The 14,010-nt window shown below is 42.2% G+C and overlaps 3 protein-coding genes across 4 annotated transcripts; 2 read left to right on the top strand and 1 right to left on the bottom strand.

Moving 5' to 3' along the window:
* Positions 1 to 7: 7 nt before the first annotated feature.
* Positions 8 to 4,296, top strand: LOC9662834 (zinc protease PQQL-like). Its single transcript, XM_024660911.1, has 21 exons — positions 8 to 282; positions 353 to 599; positions 653 to 778; positions 833 to 970; positions 1,028 to 1,171; positions 1,225 to 1,482; positions 1,536 to 1,673; positions 1,726 to 1,795; positions 1,852 to 2,065; positions 2,130 to 2,235; positions 2,284 to 2,517; positions 2,585 to 2,749; positions 2,805 to 2,954; positions 3,001 to 3,092; positions 3,139 to 3,220; positions 3,273 to 3,356; positions 3,409 to 3,525; positions 3,581 to 3,691; positions 3,770 to 3,850; positions 3,914 to 4,096; positions 4,153 to 4,296. The coding sequence occupies exons 1-21, from the start codon at positions 35 to 37 to the stop codon at positions 4,228 to 4,230; spliced, it is 3,066 nt and encodes a 1,021-aa protein (XP_024516679.1). The 5' UTR covers positions 8 to 34; the 3' UTR covers positions 4,231 to 4,296.
* Positions 4,297 to 4,371: 75 nt separating this feature from the next.
* Positions 4,372 to 5,139, top strand: LOC112341196 (chaperone protein dnaJ A6, chloroplastic-like). Its single transcript, XM_024660921.1, has 4 exons — positions 4,372 to 4,536; positions 4,604 to 4,762; positions 4,811 to 4,867; positions 4,917 to 5,139. The coding sequence occupies exons 1-4, from the start codon at positions 4,435 to 4,437 to the stop codon at positions 5,055 to 5,057; spliced, it is 459 nt and encodes a 152-aa protein (XP_024516689.1). The 5' UTR covers positions 4,372 to 4,434; the 3' UTR covers positions 5,058 to 5,139.
* Positions 5,140 to 6,589: 1,450 nt separating this feature from the next.
* On the bottom strand, positions 6,590 to 8,532 carry LOC9662833 (indole-3-acetic acid-amido synthetase GH3.10). 2 transcript variants are annotated; one of them, XM_024661041.1, is made up of 6 exons: positions 8,260 to 8,532; positions 8,097 to 8,198; positions 7,536 to 8,044; positions 7,233 to 7,487; positions 7,038 to 7,180; positions 6,590 to 6,965 (listed from the first exon to the last, which is right to left on the bottom strand). In XM_024661041.1, exons 1-6 carry the CDS (start codon positions 8,514 to 8,516, stop codon positions 6,627 to 6,629), a joined length of 1,605 nt encoding a protein of 534 aa, XP_024516809.1. In that variant the 5' UTR covers positions 8,517 to 8,532; the 3' UTR covers positions 6,590 to 6,626. The 2 variants fall into 2 exon arrangements, with proteins under 2 accessions (XP_024516809.1, XP_024516808.1); XM_024661040.1 differs by having other exon boundaries at positions 6,590 to 7,180.
* Between the last annotated feature and the right edge of the window lie 5,478 nt (positions 8,533 to 14,010).

Genomic DNA, 14,010 nt, shown 5'->3' with positions numbered 1-14,010 from the left:
AATTTTAGGGCTTTCGAGCTCTCTGGTGGATGAAATGGCGATCGCCATGGAGCGAGGAGAGGTCGCCGCTGCTGCTGCTCCAGCCGCCGCGGACATTCTAGCGATGCCATCCGATCTCTCCTTCAAATCGCTCAAGCCGCTGGAGCTGCGCGAGGAGGATTTTTTGCCGTCGACGCCGGTCGGGGTCGTCTATGGCACGCTTGACAATGGTATGTGCTATTACGTTCGGCAGAATGCCAAGCCTCGGGCGAGAGCTGCGCTCGCGCTGGGAGTTAGGATCGGGTATGGAGCTTTCTTCCCTGCATTCTCTGCGTTTCTCCGGGAAATCTTATTTGCTTCTTTGCTTGTCTAGGTCGGTAATGGAAGAGGAGGAGGAGCGTGGAGTGGCTCACATTCTCGAGCACTTGGCTTTCAGTGCCACGACGAAGTATACGAACCACGACATTGTGAAATTCCTGGAGAGCATTGGTGCTGAATTTGGTGCTTGTCAAAATGCCATGACGTCGGCAGACGAGACTATCTACGAGCTCCTGGTTCCTGTTGACAAACCAGAGCTTCTATCACAAGCTATCTCGGTCCTCGCGGAGTTTAGCGCTGGGGTATCTACTCTCGCTTTTTTTTTTTTCTTTCTGTATGGTTGAGTTTTGTTTAGATTCGTGCATCACAAGAAGATTTGGAAAAGGAGAGGGGAGCGGTCATGGAGGAGTACAGAGGCGATCGCAATGCCTTAGGACGGATGCAAGAGGCGCATTGGTTACTCCTCATGCAAGGATCAAAGGTAACGATTATCACTATGAATTTTTTTGCAGTTTTTGACTTGTGATTTTCCCAGTACGCTGATCGTTTACCGATTGGACTCGAAAATATCATTCGGAATGTCTCTGCGGAAACTGTCAGAAACTTTTATCGTAAATGGTATCACCCGAAACATATGGCTTTTGTAGCCGTAGGAGACTTTGAAGATACGGAGGTAATTGCTACGTTTTTTAATTTTATTTGTTGATCTCATATGGTACTGTTGATGCAGAGTGTGGTAGAACTCATAAAGCTTCACTTTCAAGAGAAGGACCCCGTGGTTGAGAAACGGGCATACAATGAATTGCCTCTATATCATGTTCCAAGTCACGAAGAGCCCCGATTTTCTTGCTTTGCTGAGACAGAGGCCGGAGGAGTAAGTATGCACGCTCTACTTTCATAATCGTCGCTAACGCAACTTGTCCGCAGTCAGCTGTGGTGGTCAGCTGGAAAATCCCATCGAGGCAAATTGTTACAGTTGCAGACTATCGATATACTGTAGCCGAGGGAATGTTTCATAGCGCTCTCAATCAGAGATTCTTTAAACTTTCAAGGCAGCAGGAGCCTCCCTTCTTTTCCTGTGCCTCAGTGGACGACAATCTGGTTCGACCTGTAAAAGCCTACACCATCACTGCAAGCTGCAAGGAGAAAGGCACGCTCGAAGCTGTCGAGTCCATTCTTACTGAAGTAAGGTTGTACTTATGAGGATGTTCTCTCTAGCTGACGTATATTGTCTGCAGGTCGCTAGAATAAGACTGCACGGATTTTCGGAACGTGAACTTGCAATGGTTCGTGCGTTTTTGACAGCAGACATGGAGTCAGCATACTTAGAAAGGGACCAGATGCAATCAACATCCTACCGAGAAGAATACATGGAGGTGGGTGGTTCTCTCGTCTCCATATTTGACCTTTGTTTTTCCGTTTCTCCAGCACTTCCTCCATAATGAACCTGTCGTTGGAATTGAGTACGAAGCTCGTCTTCAAAAGGCTGTTTTACCAGGTTTGCTACTGATGCTTCTATTTTCCTGATGTTTGTGTACGTTCATGTTCATGCAGGAATCACTGCGACAGAAGTTGCTGACATTGCTAACCTTCTCAAGGCTCGTCTCAGCTGCATTATCAAGACGATAGAGCCTCGCGTTAGTGTTACGGTTAAAGATTTAAAGAATGTGATTGCGAAAGTTCAAGCTCTCGAAGACGAGGGCTCTATTCCTCCGTGGAATGAAGAGGACGTTCCCGAGGAGGTTGTTGAGAATAAACCTGAGCCGGGGTATTGTTTTATTTCTGTTTGGATCTCTCTTCACACATTCCATTACTGACTATGATTTGCACAGGGTCATTCTGGAAACCACTGTTTATGAAGAATTTGGAGCCACAGAACTCGTTCTGAGCAATGGGCTTCGTGTTTGTTACAAGCCGACGGACTTTTTAGATGATCAGGTTAGTTTTGAGTCCGTTTACCTTGGAAGCTGACAGTAATATATGCAGATAGTATTTTCGGGATTTGCATATGGTGGACTCTCTCAAGTGCCTGAGAAAGATTTTCTCACCTGTTCGATGGGATCTACCATTGCTGGGGAGATTGGAGTTTTTGGACATAAGCCGTCAGTCCTCATGGATATCTTGGCTGGCAAAAGAGCTGAAGTGGGAACAAAGATTGGGGCCTACATGCGTAGCTTCTCGGGGGATTGTTCTCCCACTGATCTAGAAATTGCACTCCAGGTTCATCAATTTTGTATACTTCTTTTTTCTTCCCACACTTTACCGTTTTTTTTTATAATATGTGCAGCTGATCTATCAACTTTTCGTTACCAGTGTCCATCCTGGGAACGATGAAGTAAAGCTAGTTATGCAAATGACGAAGGAAGGCATTGAGGCTCAGGAAAGAGATCCATTTACCGCGTATGTTAACCGAGTTCGTGAAATCAATTATGGCAACTCTTATTACTTCAAGGTATGCATGCGTTTACTCATCGTCTTCCAAATACGGACATTTCCTTGCAATGCAGCCCATTACTGTAAAAGATCTTCGCAAAGTTGATCCTCTGAGGGCGTGCGCTTTCTTTGATTCTTGTTTTAAAGATCCTTCTGCTTTTACTATTGCGATTGTTGGCAAGATTATTCCAGAGAAAGTCGTGCCGCTGATTCTACAGTATCTGGTACGTAGTTCATTATGAGCACCATTTTTTATGCTTATTTTTGTAGGGTGGTATCCCGAGTCCTTCTGAGCCTGTTATGAAGTACAATCGAGACGATTTGCAAGGCCTGCCATTTACTTTTCCTGCTGGAATCATAAGGTTCATAAATTACATTTTGCAACGAGACAAGCTTGCTGTGGTGCAGGGAGGAAGTTCGTCGCAGCATGGTTGAAGCACAAGGCTCCGTACAGATAACATTTCCAGTGGAGCTTAAAGCTTCCAATATGGTGAGTAATTTCTGAGGCTATTCTGAGGATGGAACTTACTCTTTCCTTCCAGATGGAAGAGGTACACTTTACAAGTTTCATAAGCAAGTTGCTGGAGACGAAAATGATGCAAGTTTTAAGGTTCAAGCATGGGCAGGTTCGTAGCTTCTGTTTTTCCTTCTCTTCTGTTTACGTTGGGATGTAACCAGATATATACTGCATCCGTTTCGGCTTTTCTGGGCGGAAGTAAGCCATCAAGGTCAAGCGATGTATGTGGTGACATTGCGATCAGCTTCTCCTGTGATCCCGATAGCGCCTGGAAACTTGTAAGTAGTTTCTCTTCAATCAGAATGTTTTGGCACATAAACATTCTGTTGTTAGGTCGAATTCTCTCTTGAAGAGGTTGCAAGGTTGCAACTAGAAGGACCCACCAAACAGGAAGTTTTGACGGTCTTGGAGATTGAGCAGAGAGCTCACGAGAATGGGCAACAGGTGCAAACCATCACGAGTGATCTTTCTCTGGAGCTGACCGAGCAATGCCTCTTTTTTTTTTTTTTTTTTGATAAACAGGAGAACATATATTGGCTAGACCGATTGTCGCGAGCGTATCAATCAAGGCTCTACGTTGGCGACTTGAACACCTCGTTCCAGGTTTGAGAAGAACGAAAAAAGAGATTTGCTTTTGAGCATCGTTTTCTCATTTTCCTTTCACAGGCACAAGACCAATGGAGGGACTCAGTAAGGTCCTCTCTCGACGAAGTCGCAATGCAGAAGGCCCTGTGTAGAATTTTGCCAGTTCCATGCGCTCAGCGTCACACGGCAGTGGCTTTGGTTCCGAGACCTTCCCGGATGAAAGCCATCGCCGGTTTACTCAACACTACCACAGTCTCACGCAAGGTAAGATTTTTCCCTGAAAACCAGCCTCTCCACGAATACTAAGCGAATCTTTTCAGCTTGTAATAGCGGCAGCGGGGGCTGGAATGTGCGTCTTCATGCTGTGGAGATTAAGACAACGGCGCGTATCTTCATAGCGCGCCAATTTTTCATACTCTTTGGAATATTCTTTCTTCAAACAGGATCCAGAACCTTCTAGATTCCATTTCCCGGTGACGTGTCCCGAAGAGATAGAATTATATTAGGCTAAGCGGAGCGATGGTGGCGGTGGTGTGTTGTCTTGTTCTTCTCCGCGAGGATTTTCCTGGCGCTCGAGGGCGCTGGCGCCCGATCGCAAGCAAATGGGGGGCGATAGGCCGAGCGGCGATCTCTACGCTGTTCTTGGGCTCTACCGGGGAGCGTCGCCGAGAGAGATTCGCAGTGCGTACCGAAGGCTTGCGAGGGTAAGTTCTTGTTGATCCTTCTTGATTTTTCGGAGTGATTGGAGTGATTCTAGACACTGATTGACAGATTTGGCACCCGGATAAGTACCTCGGAAGGGATCCAGAGGCGGCAAAGTTAAAGTTCCAGGAGATCCATAACGCCTATGTGGTGTTATCGGACTGGAAAAAGAGGTTATTGTATGATCAACAAAGCCAGTTTCAAGGATTTCACCAAAACCCCACCTATGTGAGTTAAAGATTTTTTTTCTTCTATTTAACGTTTCTTTCTTTGCAGGGAATGAAGGATTTCTTGGGTGAATTGCGGACGATGATGCAACAGCAGGTTCACGAGGTGCGTTTCTAGTTGCCTTTTCTTTTCTTTTTTTAAGATCGAGTTGCAGGAGGAAAACGCGAGCTTTGAGGATCTGCGAGCTACCTTTTTCAGCATGTTCAGTCCAGAGCATTCGTTTCATTCGAATCGATCGCTTTTCAACAAGCTCGAGAACGCACACTTGCAAAGGTTTCACACCCGCCACCGTTGATCGAGATGGGAGCTCGCAATTTTGTACATATCTACAGGAAACGAATAAATCGAAGTTCTCACTTCTGAGTTCACACGAAAAACGTGGGATTTGATGTATTCAACAAGAAAGATTCTCGAATGCGAGCAGCAAAGTGCTGCGACATCACAAATGTCATGCTACATGACACCTCACGAGGTTGAATATCAGCAGACGATGAGACTTGGCAAGACGGCTGGAAGACGAACTGTCGCAACAATGCTACAGTAAACTGAATCAATGGTAGATTTCGGAGCAGCATTTTCCGACTCCATGGCAGACACTCTACTCGCCGCCAAGTTCATCATGGAGTCCAGGCTATAACTCTTCTCTAGCTGTAGCTTGAACGGCATGTTTGTGAGAAGATGGCCTTCATCCGCTCGCCCCACACTGCTTGCTCCTTCTCACGCCGTAGTCCATTCCCATGGAGAAAAACCATCCATATCCACCGCCATCTCACTAAACATATCCGCGGTCTTGAGAGCTCCGCGCGCGTGTTCCACAGCGGCAATACTCATCGTTCTCGAAGATGAGTAGGCTCCACGATGAAGCGTTCTTGTGTCGCATCGCGGTAAAGATCCGCTGCTTCATGAAGATGCCCAAGAGTGGCAACAGTAACAAGCATCGCGGGCATGCCGTCAAACAGACCTTCAAGAAATAAATGCGAGAAGAGATTCTCTTTGCAAAACCATGGTTTTTTCTCTGCCCTTCCATCCATGGCTTCTAGTTGGAGCTTGAGAGTCATTGCTTTGGCATTGGTGCCAGATTTTGCAAGCTGAGAGGGGTAGACCTTGTAAGCATGGTGATTAGCCTCCAGTTCCTCAGTTCACTTTCTTGCAATGAGATAAGCAGAAGATATACCTAAGTGTAAGGAAGCAACACAACAATCTCCTACATAGATGGTAAAAATCACATTCTGAATCCTTTACCACCAAATCCATGTCATCAAAGAGAGCCCTCACTTCTTCCAGCCTCTCACCCTGCACCAGCATTGTCAATATCGTGTTCGATGAGACACACGGGATGGCCTGCCAGGTGATACTCTCCAGGATCAACATATCTCAAGTGACCATCACAAGTATATCAGTACACTGAGACTACTCTCGGGCACTGGACTTCCACAGCTTGCTTCGCAAGATCGATCGTATCAAACACATCCTGGACTAAATCCTGGTTTACAATGGCATCTCTCTCTACCAAGGATTAGAATTGATGGAAGATTAGACAGCAGGTTAGGATAATAGGATAAGGCAATCCTTTTAGCTAGTTGGTTTAGGGTGTAAAGGATAAAATCTTAACATTGGTATTTGAGCCTAGTTCAATTCTTGTGGATGATGGGGTAAAAATATTTTGAAGGAATATTTACCAAGGTTTAATAAACATAATGACCAAAGTGACCACCCTGGTTTGGGTTTCCATTTCAACCATCAACATTACAATGAATGACAATGATCACAGATCATCATTTCATTCCCAATTATTAAGCATTAAGTCAGGATAATAAGATAAAGTGATCACCCCTTTAGCCAATTGGCTCAGAGAATTGTTATTTCAGATATGATCTTTAGGAAGGTATTCCGAGCTTCTATAAGTGGTGACAATTTCCCCTTCCAAAATCTCTAGCACTTTTGGGCTCTTGATGCACCTTGGAGTCTTGTACTGTCCAGCTGCAGAGCCATTTCTAACTGCATGCTCCAGAAGTCTTCCAAAACAACCTTTTTTCACGGTCACAAGCTTCAGGGGTCCGATTGTACCAGTTCTTCTCCCCGTGATGTATAAAATAGAAGTAAATGACCGATCCAGAACGTTACAACACCTATTTAGAAGCGCATGATTGGAGTAAATGTTTGGCTCGTTTTTCAGCTCCCAGTAAATGACATAGTGGCCAGGCTGCTCTGACAGGTTTGAGTGACTTGTGAAATCCACAATTTCCAGGTTCGCCTCGATGCATGTTCTTCTTACCACGTTCTGGAGCTCTTGTTCACTGGTCATGTCCAGGCTTACACTTAGCACCGCACTGCGACGATATTCAAAGGCCATTTGTGGACTCTCATGAAAGAAAGCGACGACTTTGACCACATCCCCCACTTTGTACCGATACAAACCTGCAAAGTGTTGATTGCATGGTGCGAAATGAAACAAGGCAGGACTGCTCACCTGAATGTGTGGTAATAACCAGTTCGTACTGCTCACTGATTTCTAAGTTACTTGAGTCCACCAGCTTGTTGTCCCTGAGCCGAAGAAACTCCATGTATAATGTTGTAGGGACAAGTGTGAAGACAACATTCTCTGGTTCAGTAGCGGGATCTATGTTTATTCCATAGACTCCTTCTGAACCTATGTACGCCCTTCCCATAATATGTACACCTCCTGCATACCTCCTTAGAGCAGGAATGTAAGGTTTCATACCACCTGCAAAACCACACATTACATATATAGAGAAATAAAAAACTAGATCACCTGTTACCACAGTCAATAAGTACTTAGCTTTGGGCCAAAGCTTTAGAACTATCCCTTGATCCCATGACACGTTGCTGCTGCAGACCTCCTCTATTGAGCCAGCTGAGTCTGGATCTTCGCGCAGCACCCCTACAACAGCTGCTCTCAATTTAACGTCTTTGACTCTTTCGTCCAGTTTTCCAGTTCTTATGTCGTAACAGAGGTTCCTCCATTCAGCCTCCAGCATGTTGAACGCGTGGACAAGAGTATAAGCAAAGAAGGAAGTAATATAATCCACTTCCGTGCGTAAAATGAGTCCAGAGAGCAAGTGACAGTACGTTGACTCCCACCAAGGACCAAAGATAACCTCGTCTGTACTTGTGCTCCTGCTTGGCCTCTCTTTGTAAACCTGGCTTGTGAAATAGAAGCTAGAACCAGGCATGATTGGGAGGCCTGATTTGGAGAGTGTCCCATGAGGTTGAGCATACATGAAAGCCAAAGCTGTTGGAAAGGAACCGACTGGAAAATCTCTGCTCAAACACACAAGAGTTTATGAGGTTTTGTTGGCTTAGCATGATATACCTTTCTCTATAACCCGCTGAAATCTTGTCTGCATGGTTTTTCAGGCTGCGGGACTTTGTGGTAAGTGGAAAAGCCTTGCGCTTATCAGTTGTTGTTGCCGAGCTACATAAAACATATGTTGTATGGAGCTAAGCAATCAAACATGCTGAAAAGGCTTTCAGACCTCAAGATGAATACAATGACGGGATCTTTGCACAGGACAGAGCCTGGACCTCCATCTGCCATACGTTGAATCCTTGCAGCAATGTCTTCGTAGTCCACAATGGGGATGTGGGCTTTGAATGAATCTGTATCAGTCACATTGTAGCTCCTGAGGTACTCACAAGAAGCATTGTGCTCCACAATGGCCCCCAAGATCTCTTCCTGAACAAGTGCTGCATTCCTACACATATCCTCAAACTCATTGACCAACGCCTCCATTCTCACAAAGCGATCTTCGAAGTTTCGCTCCTGGAACCAGATCAGAGAGGGAAAGTTACCATGTAGGCATGATGAGTACCTTAATTGCAGGAGAATGGAGTAAGGAATATTCTTAGATCGCCTCTGCCATTCGACCGTCTTTCGTGGTCTCCACCTCACTTGCAAAGTTGTGCTGAGTGTCGCACCCACCAAATCAAAGCTTCTCATATGTCATTATTAGTTTTCTACCATGGCAGACATTCCTGTCAGAGGAACCTTCTGGTGGATCTTGCCTTTATCTATCTATTTGCTGTTTTTGAGAGTTTGTGGTGTCCATCTTGATACATGAGACTAATGTGCTAAGGGAAAGGAGAATGGAGGTGCTGATTGATGAGTTTAAGGATATGTGTGGGGATGCAACAGTTGTTCGGGAAAAGATCTTGGGGAACATTGTTGAGCACAATGCTTACCTCAAGAGTTACAATGTCACTGATATAGATTCACTCAAAGCTCATGTCATGTTGTGGGTTATGAAGACATTGCTGCAACAATTTAGTGCATGGCAGATGAAGATCCAAGCTCAACCTTGTGCAAAGATCCAGTCATTGCATTCTTGTCAAGATCTGAAAACATTTTAGCATGTTCAGCTCTATAGAACATATGTTTATGTAGCTCCGGAACAACCACTGAGAAGCACCAAGGCTTTTCCACATACCACAAAGTATTTTTTGTTAAGTTAAAACTCACAATTAAAAAAAAAATGCTTTATTAAATATTTGTATATCCTGGCTAGTAATACACTAATTATAGTATTATAACATATGAACTATCCATTTAAAACTAAATTTAGTCTATCCATTCTTATATATAAATAAAAGTATAAACCTTAATTAATATACTTATTCCTATATCCCGAGCGTTCACATTGATGGAGATAAGAAGCATGTAAGCAACCAAAGGGAACAACTCAAAAGACGATACATAAGGATTCAAATATAAAGGGAAAGAGCCCATGAATAAGAGTGCACCCTTTTTTTCCAATCGGTTAAGGGTCTTGGGATATTTGGGGTTAAGTGTCCTTAGGTTTGAATAATACTGGGTTGGGAAGTCCAAACTTAGAAGTTTATATTTGGTATCAAAGTGGTTTAAAGTTTGATTTTGTTGGTTGGATTAAGGGAATTACACCACATGTTAATTGATATTTGGCTGGTCTAGTTTGCTCCCGTTGGGCTCGACCCAAGGGGTAAGGTGTCAAGAAAGCAGGGCTCTCGGGAAAGTTGTGGCTCTCAGCTTTTTTTCACGAAGGTGTGAATTTGCAGGGAGCATGGTGGATTGTAAGCAACCAAAAAGAACAACTCAAGAGACGATCCATAAGTTCAAATATAGAGAGAAAGGACCTATGAATAAGAATGCACCCCCTTTTCCAATCGATTAATGGTCTTGGGATATTTGGGATTAAGCGTCCTTGGGTTTGAATAGTATTGAGTTAGGTGACTTCCCGGGAAATCTAAACTCAAGAGTTTACAAGGCACTGTAATTTGTCCTTGAAGGATAAAGTTTTTTGCAATGCTTTACTCTAATGTTTGAGATTATATTTTTTGTTCTTATTTTTTCATTCTCTTTTAGATCTAATTTTATAAGAGGTTTAATCTCCCTAGACTACACAACACCTCCTCTTAAGGTTCTTCACCACCTAACCACCCCCAATCTACCTCAAAAACTCCATTACACTACTACTTCACTGTGATAGGCTAGCCTTTACCATAAATATACTTTTGAATTTCCCTTTGACCCATATTGACCACAAAGTCACTTCCCTTTGACTTATGTTGGCCATAAAGTCAAGATCTAGAATTTTAATTGTCCTTATGCTTAAATTTGTTTTTTCTTCTTATCTTCATTGCATTCTCTTTTTTTAACATCTTATGTTGTCATTGATCAAGGAGTAGGTTGTTGATATTACTCTATTGGATTGAGTTTTTCATGTTATGGGGTGTGATCATATTGATGTTACACCCATCCTTGATGTGTTATGGTCTTCAACTTCTATAGAATGTGATTATATAGCTTGTTTTATTTTTGACATTTTGCCATCTCCTGTTAATGTGAAATATGATTGTGACATTGATTAGTGAGTTATAGATGATGCAATCTAGTTCTCAAAGAATATTTGAAGATCGAGTTTATGGGAAGACAATGTTTACGAGCTCGAATGGATTTTAAATTGTGATAAAGAATTTGATTATTACAAAGACAACTTTAAAGATAGCTTTGAAAATGAGTTGGAGATTTCACAAGATAGATATCAATCCTTTAATTTGCCATTTAATCATTTCTTTTTACTTTTTACTCTTTCTTAACTTTTTTTGATTTCTCAGCCTAAGCTACTTTTTTATGTTCCTAGTGTTCCTTCCTTGTCTATAATATTTTTTGGCACATCAATCACTTTTGACTTTTATGATTTTCATTTCCAATCCAGTATTGAGTTGAGTGTTTTCTATAATTCTCATACTAATCTAAATATTGAACATGTATATGAAGTTGAGAATCTTGCTTTTGTTTCTTTGGCGGAGTCTTTAATCAATTCTAATATTAAATATTCTCCTATTCCAAAGGTTGAATCACTTTAGCCAGAATTTCAAGTTAAGTGTGTATCCTTAGTTGTGAGCGATGTTAAGAGCTTTTGTTTTATTATTATTGCTAAAAGGTTTATGTACTCCTTGAGAGTGTGGATTTTTGTATTGATTTTTCTATCTCAAAGTGTTAAATTATGTGTTGAGAAGGTTGAACAATATAATTTACTTATCTCATGCTAGATAAAGTATTTTATCATAGCAAATCCTTTATTCTCTAGGCTTTGAACATTTCCTTCTTTTCTCTCAATTTTTACCTTAACTATTGCTAAAAATTCCTTTTTCAATGTTTTGTTCACTTTTTCTTTTTCCACAATGTTTATTCCCCTTTTTTTTGCTTTCTCTTTTTTACCCTAATATTTCAAACTTTTTTTCTTTGGAGGAAAGGGTAGAAGGGACAAACAGGAATTTAGCTCTAACAATGGAGTGAGGATGAGTAGATAATGAAATTGAATGGATGTAATAGTGGAGTGAGGCCAAACATAAATGGCAAAGTGAGGACAAATGTAACAAATATAAATAGAGTCAGTGTTTTAGAACTTTTTTTCCTTCAAGGAAGGGATAAAAAGGATGTGAAGGACAAATAAAATGAATCCAATCTCCTATATTTAGTGTTCCTAACCACACAGTTGTCCAAGATGCTTTACCTGATGACTCTTCATGGCCTCAAACTCGTATTGTGCCACAGCCAATTGCTCAGCTGTGCTTGCGAGGCTCACATGCTCATAGCCGTTCTTATGGGGGAATAAGTTATAGCTCATAGATGGTCTGACTTGGATTAATACCTCTCTCTATAACCAGCTGCAATCTTGTACATTGCATGATTATTCATACCTCCTATGATCATTTCAATAATTAGCTCTATAATTTATAAGGCAAAAGGTCATAAATCTAAATTAACATGGGTCTTGGATGTTGATTGAAAGGAAGATGTAAAGATAGGTTCTATTTATAGTTGTGAGTTAGAGTTAATAATGGTCTAAAAGGATTATTGGCAAGTAGACTTAAATATGAGATATATAACTTATTGCAATGACATTTTATAGAACAATGGTTCTCAAAGTTTTTGCTTTGGTCCAATTGCTTTGAGGTTAATTTGAGCATTTGGCAATTGTATCAACAACTTTATTAATGGTTTTGTGAAAACTTCAAATTCTTATGGTAATTTATAATCACCTAATAGAAGTTCCAAATGTTCCATCTGACTTATTATCATCATTTTTTCATCTTCTTGAGGGGAGAATGGTATAAGGTTTATAAATATATATATGTATATACATATATTATCCTAGCTAGATGTAGCGCACCTGAATTTGGAGCCGAACTCCAAGCTCGTAGCGCTACGAAACGAGGGTCCAGTACAATCCCACGAGCACCAGGTCCCCGTATCCAGCACCTGCACGCAAAATGGTGTCAGACGGAGTCTGGCACAATTTTGGCATACCGGTGGCCTAACGCGAGGAGGAGGGTACTCCACCGACTAGAGCAGCGTGGAGCTTGGGTTTAGACCCAAGCCGGACGCAGAACAAGGAGCGACACAGCCCAGCGGGAGCCAAACTAATGTCTTAGGTGGTCGGACATGCATTCTAACCACTATCCCTACTATACATTTGGAACCCCCCACAGCCCCCCCCCCCCTTGAGGGACACACGCTTTGGGCTTTCACCCCAAGCCTCCCTTAGTACCAGGAGTTAGTCTCTGGGACAAGTCCGAAACTTACTAAATATGGAATGGCCTTAGATTGCGAATCTAGACACGGGACGAACACCATTGTGTTCAGGCCGATCTTTACATTCTGTAGATATGCCAAATGAGCAAATCTAGACACTTTCTATAAATAGTATATGGGACCGAAATGAGACCAACACTAAAGGCATGATAGCGAGGGTGTTTGGCAAACACGATAAGCTATCATCTAGCGAATATTGAGGGACTAGTTTCAATATCACGGGGGTTCCCAACACTAGCAAGTGCAAGTCAGCGAATGAGTTTCTCTAACCAGGTCAAGTATTCTTGACAAATAGCATGTAGGAATTCCGTCCTTATGCTCATCTGGTCAAGTGCACATGCGATGACCAGTTTCTCAACTAGCTTGAGTGGAGACCATAAAAGGGACCAGCAGTACCGACCTCCTGCCGTCGTGGCAGTAAGGAAAGAGTGCCCGTAAGGACTGGCCGACAAGTATCTTTCGATACCCGAAGTCACATTCGCGACATTAGATAATACATTAATTATAGTACTATAACATATAAATTATCCATTTGAGACTGAATTTGGTTTATCAATTTTTATAAGTAAGGGTTGACAAGAAGAGGAAATAGGCTTAAAAGAAGCAACAATTTCTTGATGATCAATTAGTGGTCTAAACTTGGGTTTGGGATGATCACTCATAGACAAATGGCCTAATCTTTGAGAGATAGGACTGTGATGTAGGTGATGTTGGATCACCGGTGTGACAATGGTGAATGAGCATGGCTTTAGTATAATGGGTTGATATGTCGGTGGTACCTTTGGGTGTCGGTCATGGGATCAAACACATAGAGCATTTGGACTAAGTGTAAAAGTTCTCAGGGCTAGCAAATCCCTAAGTCTGGAATAAGACTTATAGAGGTTATAAGTGAGACTCTTTCAAGTGGTTGGAGGTGTGATTAAGTAACTAAAGTAAAATGGAAAATTTAGTCACCTAACTGCAAATCTTAATTTTTATATAGATTAGCTATAAATGTATATGCAACTTTGTTCCTTTTATCAATCTTCACCAAAGTATCTTCCCAATCTACATATTTTTCCACTTCTTACACGTGCTTAGAATACTAGTCCAAGTTACACAATTCAGCCCTAGAGGCATAGACATTTGGATGAGGCCTTAGGCCTCATCCAAA

The sequence above is a fragment of the Selaginella moellendorffii genome, unplaced genomic scaffold (genome assembly GCF_000143415.4).
Source record: "Selaginella moellendorffii unplaced genomic scaffold, v1.0 SELMOscaffold_79, whole genome shotgun sequence".
NCBI lineage: Eukaryota > Viridiplantae > Streptophyta > Lycopodiopsida > Selaginellales > Selaginellaceae > Selaginella > Selaginella moellendorffii.
This window is presented reverse-complemented; position numbering and strand designations above follow the sequence as displayed.

Bases quoted from the DNA above. Each gene is read 5' to 3' on its own strand.
- LOC9662834 (XM_024660911.1), top strand. From the start codon at position 35: ATGGCGATCGCCATGGAGCGAGGAGAGGTCGCCGCTGCTGCTGCTCCA. The intron at 2,955-3,000 runs GTACGTAGTTCA...TTATTTTTGTAG, and splicing joins CGCTGATTCTACAGTATCTG to GGTGGTATCCCGAGTCCTTC. The intron at 3,221-3,272 runs GTGAGTAATTTC...CTTTCCTTCCAG, and splicing joins AGCTTAAAGCTTCCAATATG to ATGGAAGAGGTACACTTTAC.
- LOC112341196 (XM_024660921.1), top strand. From the start codon at position 4,435: ATGGGGGGCGATAGGCCGAGCGGCGATCTCTACGCTGTTCTTGGGCTC. The intron at 4,763-4,810 runs GTGAGTTAAAGA...CTTTCTTTGCAG, and splicing joins TTCACCAAAACCCCACCTAT to GGAATGAAGGATTTCTTGGG. The intron at 4,868-4,916 runs GTGCGTTTCTAG...ATCGAGTTGCAG, and splicing joins TGCAACAGCAGGTTCACGAG to GAGGAAAACGCGAGCTTTGA.
- LOC9662833 (XM_024661040.1), bottom strand. From the start codon at position 8,516: ATGGAGGCGTTGGTCAATGAGTTTGAGGATATGTGTAGGAATGCAGCA. The intron at 8,199-8,259 runs GTCTGAAAGCCT...TGTTTTATGTAG, and splicing joins GTCATTGTATTCATCTTGAG to CTCGGCAACAACAACTGATA. The intron at 8,045-8,096 runs GTATATCATGCT...GTGTTTGAGCAG, and splicing joins TCAGCGGGTTATAGAGAAAG to AGATTTTCCAGTCGGTTCCT.